The following is a 10,000-nucleotide window of genomic DNA, read 5'->3' as shown; positions in this document are numbered from 1 at the left end:
CCATTATTGTGGGCTGGTGCAGTTGTGCCATTTCAATTCTTTGCATTCCTTTGTATATGTTAAAGAAAATCTTACTGCCCAAAGGCTCCCTAAAAGAGAACTTTTTACGTTCGTTACAGGCTAAATATTGGCTACCAGCTCAAGATGATTATCGTTTGGCCTATAATGAATTTAAAAATTCACAAAAAATTATGAAAGAATTAAATATGAATAATTTTGAAACTTTAGAATTGTTAAAGAAAGTTAAGAAGTGATTAGTTAAAGTTCAAAAGATTTAATTATTAGTACAAACGTGTATGTGTGTGATCATACGAAAAATAAAATTCCAAAAATTTTAAGAAAATTTTACTACAATATTTAGATGTTTTTTTATAATTTATAAGTATTGCTGATTAAAAATGTCTGATGACAAAAAGTTGGTTGAGGATCTGGCAATAATTTCAAAAATTAAATTCAACATAATTGCTTTATTATAAAAAAAAAACAAATAACATTTAAATATACTCATAACTGGTGTAGGGTATCTTATAGGATCAGACATGCCAGACTATACTTTCTTAAATATTTTACAGATAATTGTTAAATATCTTCGGTAACCTCATTTAACTGATGTGTTACATCCAAATTGCCCATTGTCTCCTCATAACGTTGTCGTTCTTCAGCATCGACCGGATACCAGTCATTTGGTCTACAACAATGTTGAAAACGTGTCTTTATTGTACCAACACTCTGATACATGGAACGTATGGCATATACAGGTATATAAATCCAAGGTAAAGCAACAAAAGTAATGCAAATTATTTGGATGCCAGGAACAGCAATAATGTGTTCATAACCTGCTACTAAGAAAGCGGTTAACTGGAAACATATCAGACTTGATTATTAAGAATTGAAAATATAGTCCCATTTTTATTGATAATTTACCAAAGAAAAGAGCATAAACAGTGGAGACACAAATCTCAAAACATTTATTTGCCAAGTAGAGAAACGTTGATTTATCATAAATTCTATATCACGCTGAAATCTAATACGGCCATATATCCATAGAACAATTAGTATTAATAATAAGTTAAGAGCATTTTGGGTAATATTGGAATCTACGGAAATGGCGTTGAAATGCGTAACTCCATGCTAAGAAAGAGAACAGTTATAATGCAAGACAAACGAATAACAACGTAATTTCTTTGTAAGCAGTGAAACTTACATTCGAAGTAAAATACAGTGAACCAAGAGCTATGGTGGCAGTAACAATCATAGAAATTTCCATCTTTCGATCTCTCAGTGAGGCAAATTCATCAAATATTGTGGTCAAAATTGAAAATAATTGTATAACCTACAAATTTAAAAAAAATCATTAATATAACTGTAAGACTTACATATAATCAAAATACTTACGATTAAAACTAAAGCTCCTAAAAACATCATGAAAAAGTATAATATTGACCATAAATTGGCCCATTTCATGTGCACCATAACACTGCCACTCGATAAATATAAAGCCGAAACACGTTCCACTCGCGAATAATAATTATTATCAGAAATTTCTGAAAAAAATTTCATATTCAAATATTGAAAATTTTTAAACCAAAGTGCATATGCAAGCTTACCTTGATAATATCTTTCTGTTAATTGCGTTATTAAGCTGAGTGCTACAATTACCAACATTTGTCCCAAAGCTATTATCCAACTTGATTTTTTGATATTTGTTTTAAATTTATTAAAACTAGAAAGTGTTATTAGAATACCCCAACCAGGACCAAAAGCCGATAGACCATAGATTGGTACCATGTTGAAACTATATAGATATTCCCTCCAAGAGGGCACAAACACTTTGCGATAAACAACACCTGCTCCAGGTAGAAAACTGAAACGTATTAAGCAAATGATCAATAATCCAACGAAAGTCCAGACGCTATAACGAATTAATTGACCCAGCTGGAAAAAAGAATAGGTTCTTTATCAGATAAATTTTGATTTAAGGTGTTATTATGTATGTGGGACATTAATAAAACTGTAAGAGAAAAGGCCGGATGATTTTAATTACTTATCGAACTGACTAACTAACTAACTAACTAACTAACTAACTAACTAACTAACTAACTAACTAACTAACTAACTAATTAACTAACTAACTAACTAACTAACTAACTAACTAACTAACTAAATTACTAACTAACTAAATAACTAAATAACTAACTAACTAACTAACTAACTAACTAACTAACTAACTGACTAACTAACTAACTAACTAACTAACTAACTAACTAACTAACTAACTAACTTACTGACTAACTGACTAACTGACTAACTGACTAACTGACTAACTAACTAACTAACTAACTTACTAACTAACTAGCTAACTAAATAACTAACTAGCTAACTAACTAACTAACTAACTAACTAACTAACTAACTAACTAACTAACGAACTAAATAACTAACTAACTAACTAACTAACTAACTAACTTACTAACTGACTAACTGACTAACTAACAAACTAACTAACTAACTCACTAACTAACTAACTAACTAACTAACTAACTAACTAACTAACTAACTAACTAACTAACTAACTAACTAACTAACTAACTAACTAACTAACTAACTAACTAACTAACTTACTAACTGACTAACTGACTAACTGACTAACTGACTAACTAACTAACTAACTAACTAACTAACAAACTAACTAACTAACTAACTAACTAACTAACTAACTAACTAATTAACTAGTTTTACTTTCATCAGGGTCATCCCATAAGATTTTTGTGTTTCTACCCATCGATTCATTATTCCAAAAGTCCTCATGGGATTTCCACATCTCATTTCTCAAAAGTATATATATATATATATATATATATATATATATATATATATATATATATATATATATATATATATATATATATATATATATATATATATATATATATATATATATATATATATATATATATATATATTAGTCATGTCTGTCTGTTAAAGGCACAATAGAATCCGAACGGAAAGAGCTATTCTTTCTTTATAGGTAAGGTTTGTTTGGTATTGAAAATAGGCAATATCGGTCCACGTTTTCGGATAGCCCCCATACAAGTGGACCCCAGAAGCCCAGCTTTAATGAGCACATCTGTTTCAAAAGTACGAGTATGACAATGAAATAAATTTTATATAATCCAAAATCTCCCTTCCAAGATCTCCCTTTTTGAAGATCGGTCTATAATTGGCCCTACCCCACGCTCATTACTGCCTTAAAGATACAAGTATAGTGATAAAATTTAACACACATAAGTTTCATATGATCCAAATTCTACCTATTTTATGTTGATCGGTCTATAATTGACCCTACCCCCCAGAACGTAAATCTTCCTATCGAATTTCATGCGGAAAGTGTCATGAAAAGAAATTTGATGTATGTACCAAAATGGGTCTAAACAATTTTTATGAAAAACTTTAAATAATTAACCCTATCTCTCATACAAGGTCCTCTTCAGTTAATTTGAAGAGTAATATCATAATGTTGTTTATAGGTTAGTATTCACTTTAAGGCATACGGTTTGATGATGGTTATATGAGATTCGGCACAGCCGAATATAGCACTCTTACTTGTGATAACTCAATACGGTCTTAGATTTATCACCTGATATTGTCCTAATTGCCTTCTGGCTAAGTTAATCCCTGTTGACGCCTTATTTATTATAAGCCAATTTACTCATTCAGTTATAACTATTTGAAATTTACAACTAAATGTATTAAGAGTTTGATCTATAATCAATCTAAGTTCATGCAAGAAGCCATCTTCTACCAGATACTTATGTTAACATCGATATATGATAATAATACGAATTAGCGAATTACATACCTTTTCTGTATTAAAAAAATTATAAATTAAAACTGCAACTGTGGTCCATACAATTAACGAGCACAAAACCAATTGCCAGGGCATTGTAAAGTCCATGTAATTATATCTAAATAAATTTCGATCATGGAAAAGTGTTCTATAAAGATACAATTTTTGTTAATTCAAAAGTTAGCAAATTATTTAAAACAAACTTACTTAAAATACAATACAGAAGGTATATGATGATTAAGGAATATAAACGAATCATCATCGTAATCTGAGGCGTTTTGAAACTGAACATTACAAAGCTTAAGATAAAAGTAGTAAATTAGTTCTCGGTATAGTATAAAAAAAAAATAAATCTTTCAATATAATGACTTACGTTAATCTTTTCGCTTTCAGTTAAATCTGTGGCCCATTTCTTAAAACCGTCACAACTCCAGGGTAAGGTAGGCTGCATAGAGGCAAACATATAGACCAAAGGTACCACAGCAAAAAGACTATAGTATGTAAGCACTATCAAATTAATAACTAATGCTATATAACCAACACCTATGAACCAAATAGGTTAATTTTTAATTATTAATCAGGTTCAAAATATGGTGAAATTCTGAAATTTACTTTTAAATAAAGGTGTCAAACGAAACGATGATATATAACTGCTGCTTGAAAATTGTCCCAGAAACGATTGTATCACCATTAGTGGAATTGCATATAGAACCAATGATAATAGATAGGTCGGTATCATAGCAACATCTGAAAGTTGAGAGTTTTGTTTTTGTTACTTTTTTCAAGATACCTAAATGGCATTTTAACTCTCCAGTTCCTACCCCTATATCTTATAGAGAAAAACCATGACATAGAAAAAAGTCCAAACGAAATGCTAAAGCAATACCGGCATATATGAAATCATTTGGTTTTGCCCAAAAGCCTCGTTTTGTATCGGGTATATATGGAGGAAGTCCGGTATCGTAAGATGATTCATAAACCATTGTTTTATTTGTTGTTTTTATACTTTCAAATTTAACATCAAGTAGATATTTATTTTGTTCTTTATTAATATTTTATTAAGATTTCTTTAAATATTTTGTTTGTTTTCGTTTTATTTTAAATCTAAGAAAAATGTATAAAGTCAAGACATCTAATTAATTGAAACTTTGAAAAACGACTAAAATATATTTTCAATTCTAGAGAAATTTACAAAAAAAAAGCTTTTTTATTTATATATATATATGTTGATAATATAAAAAATGGACTTTTGTTTATATATATTTTTTTTAATTATCAGAAAATATTTTTTTTAAAAAAACCAATGTCGTCATTATTGTGATCAACATCTTCAAACACACTAGGACTGTCAGATTATATTTGTAGTATATTGTGTTTAATTTTGCAACAAATATTAACATATTATTTCCCAATTTGTTTTTACTTAATTAAGTCGCCATTTTGTCTATAAAAATTTTTAAAATTTTAAGTTTAATCTCAGAATTTTTCAAAATTATTTCAATATTGGCAACCCTAATGTAAAACAAAATTTATTAATATTAATAAACAATTTTATTTAATACTAGCTATACCTAGTTTTCTTTGCTACCAAAAATATGAATAATCTTATTATTTTGTATTCAATTCATAGGGGAGTTGTTAAGCTACCACGCCCATTGAAACTCCTCCCATTTTTCTCTAATTGTTTACATGGATATCAAAGTTCTTTATATAAAATTTAAAGATTCTAGCTATAATAGTTTTTTACATATACGAATTTTTTATTTCATGCGTATTAGGCCAAAAAGAGGGAGTGGAATCTCCTATATGAACTAAACCAAAAAAAATTTTGTTTATGCAACTATTAAAGCTAGAATTCTTAAATTTGTCATGAATATCTTTGACATCTATGTAAACATTTGGATTATGAAATGGTTGATTAACAATAGGGGGCGTGAATGAATTAAATTTAAAAAAAAATCGGATATCTGGAAAACCATTACAATTAGAATCCACAAAAATTTGAAAAGACAATTTTTCTAATGGATTCCCTCCGGAGACATGTTAACTTGGTGAAATCTCCATCTTGGTGTTATTGCAATCCCGGGATAAAGAGGTGCTAACAGTAGCCCTAGTCTGCCGGGCTTATAAGCTGTTGATGTCAGGGGGCATGACACCATCTATATGAATTAAATTAAAAAAATCGTATATCTGGAAAACAATTAGAATCTACAAAATTTTGAAAAGTTTACTTGCTTAATGGATTTTCCCTGGGGACATGTTAACTTGGTGAAATCTTCTCGTTGGTGTTATTGCAATCCCGGGGAAAAGAGGTGCTAACAGTACCTTTAGTTAGTTAGTTTGAAAGGAGGATGTACATACAAACATCAAATCCGAAGAAATACACCTAGGCCTCTATCGGGCCTGTTGTGCGCTCCTTAACCAGTGCCTCAGGTGGGAATCGAACCCACGACCTCCGGTCGGGAATCGAACACTAACCACTAACCCACCGGAGGCCACAACAGTACCTTTAGTGTGACGGAACTATTGGGATTCGGGATTCACGTATTTGCTGTGGTTTAATATCTAAAATCGCGGGAAGAGAATGTTGGCTTAAGGATTGATATATCCTATACCTAATGGGTTGGATAATTCTCTCTTCGCACAGGTCTTTATACAAAGCAGCATATGCTGGATTCCCAAATACGCCGGTATATACTGGGGAATTGTCAGGTTATCGTTCATTAGTTGCCTGTTATCCCGCAGATTGATCTTTATGATCATGGGAATGAAACTGACGCGAAAATTGGTGAAAAATCGGGAAAGTCTCCATATATTGGAGATTAGTACTGATTTAGTAAGCCTTTTTAGGCTTCGGGGAAGTTCTTATGTGCTGTTGCCATCTGAACAGGATATATTGATTCATGCTACTTGTCGGGGGAATTATTGGAATCAGTTAACTGTGGAAATTCCTATGTCCTTTGTCACATAGATCAGTTCATAAAAGAGGTATCCTTATGCACTTTGTTGGGTATTTCGGCTTATCAAATATGTCTCTAGGTGTTGTTGCCGATACAAAAGGGCCATCTCAGCAGTGTGGTTGCGCGGGCTTAAAGAAGTTAAGAAATGCACTGGAATGGGTCATTAGATGATGGGGATTGCATTTAAAATAATGCAATCTTCCGCAGCATCATAAGGGTGGTCATCTTTCGATATATCCAGAAGATTGATTTTATCTGATGTTGGGAATTGTCTCCCCTTCTGTTGACTTTAGACCAATGATTGCTTTTTCCTTGTCGGGGTACAAAGGTGCTACTGTGGCAATATTTTAGATAGCTCGAGTATTTCACATCCATGTAAAAAAATTTCAACCTGAGTTCTTCATTGAATGATTCAGGGGCGTGTGGTAGACCGTTCTCAAGTCTACCCAGTGGATGAAAAAGACCACCGAGAAATAACACTGTTAAGGCACGTAAAGCACTGACAATTCGTTGTCTAATGGATTAAACTAATCTAAATTTCAGAATTTCTGTACCACATCAAGTTTTTGAGATGCAGCGCAAGGCCCTTTCTTGTTTAAAAAAATGTTTTATTGTTCGATATTTCGCCCGTCAGATCATCTAGGATTCAGGCGTTATCAAATAATTTTGTATTTTTCTATTTCAGAACCTTTAGAATCTAAAATTTAGATCGTGTAAGTGTATTTTTGAGTTTTTAAAATACACCCCCCCCCCCCCTTTAATGAATCCTATCTTACATCTACACGACTTTAGTGGGGAGTGTATATTGGGTTTGTGCTGATGTTTGTAACGCACAATAATATTGGTCCTACACCCAACTTAAAGTATACCAATCGGTTCAGGATCATAAACGAAGCATGTTAAAAATGGTTTACATCGGTCCATTATTTCACCTAGCCCCCACAGGGCTTTTAAATTCATAATTATGTTTAATATACTCATATCTCGACATAAAGCTGCAAAAACCAAATTCTATACAAGACTTAATGACCCTCATGAATTCCATAATAATAGATCCTCATGTGACCCTAACCCCTATGAAAAGCCCTTAAATGTCCACAATTTTATTCAACAATAAACTGCTTAAGTATGTATATCTGAGGCAATGTACAATTCAACTTAAATGCTTTATTATGGCAACTAAATCACATTATATTTTTGTAAAAGGTGTAGGGTATTATATGGTCGGCCTCGCAGTCGGCATACAACGGAACCCCCAAAAAGGTACAACTACGTTTTATGCTTGCTTTGATGATAGTTGCGAATTTTGTAAAGATCAGGCTTCACTAAGAGGCCTTCAGAAAATTAGTTAACATTTTATTTAAACGTAGATCCAACCATTACATTTTAAGGCGATAAGTTCACATCAGTCCCATTATAAAACCTCAGAAAATTAGTTTTTCATCAATAAATTGCTTAAATATATCAGTTCAAAATGCTTTATTATGAAATATAATTAAATTCTCCTATCTGATGTCGGCCGTAACCGAATCTTTTATTAAGTTCACAGTAAATCATATATAGTTAAAATCAATAATAAGTCTAAATTTATTTAATCTCAAAAATACTTATAAAATATCTTCTCACATTACATTTCTTCGGTAACCTCATTTAAATGATGTGTTGCATCTGTATTACCCATAGCAACTTCGTAACGTTGACGATCTTCAGCATCGACCGGATACCAGTCATTTGGTCGGCAACAATGTTGAAACCGTGTTTTTAACGTACCAATACCCTGGTACATGGATCGTATGGCATAAAATGGTATAAAAATCCAAGGTAAAAGTACAAAAATAATGCAAATAAACTGAATGCCAGGAATAGCGATGGCATGCTCCATCGATGCTATTGCAATAGCAGCAAGCTGTTAAAAAAATATTTTCAATTAAAATTTATTAATTTTGAATATAATACAATAAATACTTACCAGTGCCAAAAGCATAAATAATGGTACAACAAATCTCAGAAAATTTACTTGCCATGTAGAGAAACGATCTTTGATCATAAATTCTATATCACGTTGAAAACGTATGCGACCATATATCCAAAGAACAACAAGTAATAATAATAAATTTATAGCATTTTGTGTAATATTAGAATCAGTCCATATTACGCTAAAATACGTAACTCCATGCTGTAGAGAAACTATAAATTAAACCAAAATTCTAAGAGAGCATTTCTAACTTACATTCGAAGTAAAGTACAGGGAACACAAAGCAACCGCACCGGTAACCATCATACAAATATCCGTTTTACGTTCTCTTAACGTAGCAAATTCATCAAATATTGTAGTCAATGTTGAAAATAACTGGATGATCTAAATTAAGAGATATTTTATATATATTAAAATATAGCTTAGTATTTAAATGACAAAAATTAGTTACTATTAAAAGTGTAGCTCCCAAAAACAGCATAAAAAAGAACAAAATGGACCATAAATTGGCCCATGCCATGTCGACCATAACACTACCACTGGATAAGTACAAAGTCAAAATACGTTCCACCCGCGAATAATAGTTGTTATCAGTTACCTCTAGAAATTACAAAATAAAAAGGAATTTTAATTTTGTATTCATATAAGAATAGATATTTTCGATTCTAACCTTTAAAGTATCTCTCTGTTAAATGTGTTAGTAAACTTATTGCCACAATGATAAACATTTGTGCCAAACCAATTATCCAACTAGTTTTCTTAATATTAGTTTTAAATTTATTGAAACTGGAGAGTGTTATGAATAGACCCCAACCAGGACCAAAAGCCGATAAACCATATATAGGAATCATGGTAATACCATGAATATAATTTACCCATGGTGGTATTATCACTTTTCTATAAACTGCACCAGCTCCTGGTAGAAAACTGAAACGTATCAAACATATTACCAATAAACAAATGAAAACTCGAACGCTATAGCGAATTAGTTGACCCATCTGGAAAGAAATCAAGGATTTAAGGGAAAATCTAGAAAATGTTGTTCACTAATTATACTAATGCGTAACAAATTTTCATTTTATTAGAAGTACAAATAGTTAGTAAGATAGATAGATAGATAGACAGACAGACAGACAGACAGACAGACAGACAGACAGACAGACAGATAGATAGATAGATAGATAGATAGATAGATAGATAGATAAATAGATAAATAGAT

General features: G+C 31.3%; 3 protein-coding genes across 3 annotated transcripts in view; 1 reads left to right on the top strand and 2 right to left on the bottom strand.

Moving 5' to 3' along the window:
- Positions 1-369, top strand: part of LOC111687453 (sodium- and chloride-dependent glycine transporter 1) — a 7,536-nt gene extending 7,167 nt beyond the window's left edge. Inside the window, exon 10 of the mRNA XM_023449894.2 lies at positions 1-369. This exon is cut by the window's left edge and continues 70 nt beyond it. Within this exon, the coding sequence (XP_023305662.2) occupies positions 1-254 (254 nt within the window). The 3' untranslated portion in view covers positions 255-369.
- Positions 370-447: 78 nt separating this feature from the next.
- LOC111687455 (sodium- and chloride-dependent neutral and basic amino acid transporter B(0+)-like) lies at positions 448-4,942 on the bottom strand. Its single transcript, XM_023449895.2, is given in 11 exon segments — positions 448-858; positions 925-1,131; positions 1,205-1,333; positions 1,396-1,544; positions 1,608-1,935; positions 3,859-3,994; positions 4,054-4,145; positions 4,220-4,389; positions 4,459-4,593; positions 4,668-4,706; positions 4,709-4,942. Coding segments are annotated over 11 exon segments (1,785 nt in total). The 5' UTR covers positions 4,830-4,942; the 3' UTR covers positions 448-579.
- Positions 4,943-8,270: 3,328 nt separating this feature from the next.
- Positions 8,271-10,000, bottom strand: part of LOC111686860 (sodium- and chloride-dependent neutral and basic amino acid transporter B(0+)-like) — a 5,546-nt gene continuing 3,816 nt past the window's right edge. The window contains exons 6-10 of the mRNA XM_046954707.1: positions 9,452-9,779; positions 9,233-9,381; positions 9,037-9,165; positions 8,776-8,982; positions 8,271-8,712 (exon numbers count right to left, since the gene is read on the bottom strand). Of these exons, the coding sequence (XP_046810663.1) occupies positions 8,434-8,712; positions 8,776-8,982; positions 9,037-9,165; positions 9,233-9,381; positions 9,452-9,779 (1,092 nt within the window). The 3' untranslated portion in view covers positions 8,271-8,433. The remainder of the gene's footprint in view (positions 8,713-8,775; positions 8,983-9,036; positions 9,166-9,232; positions 9,382-9,451; positions 9,780-10,000) is intronic.

Source organism: Lucilia cuprina, chromosome 2 (assembly GCF_022045245.1).
Source record: "Lucilia cuprina isolate Lc7/37 chromosome 2, ASM2204524v1, whole genome shotgun sequence".
Lineage (NCBI taxonomy): Eukaryota > Metazoa > Arthropoda > Insecta > Diptera > Calliphoridae > Lucilia > Lucilia cuprina.
The sequence above is the reverse complement of the archived record's forward strand: the minus strand, read 5'-3'. Positions and strand labels throughout refer to the sequence as shown.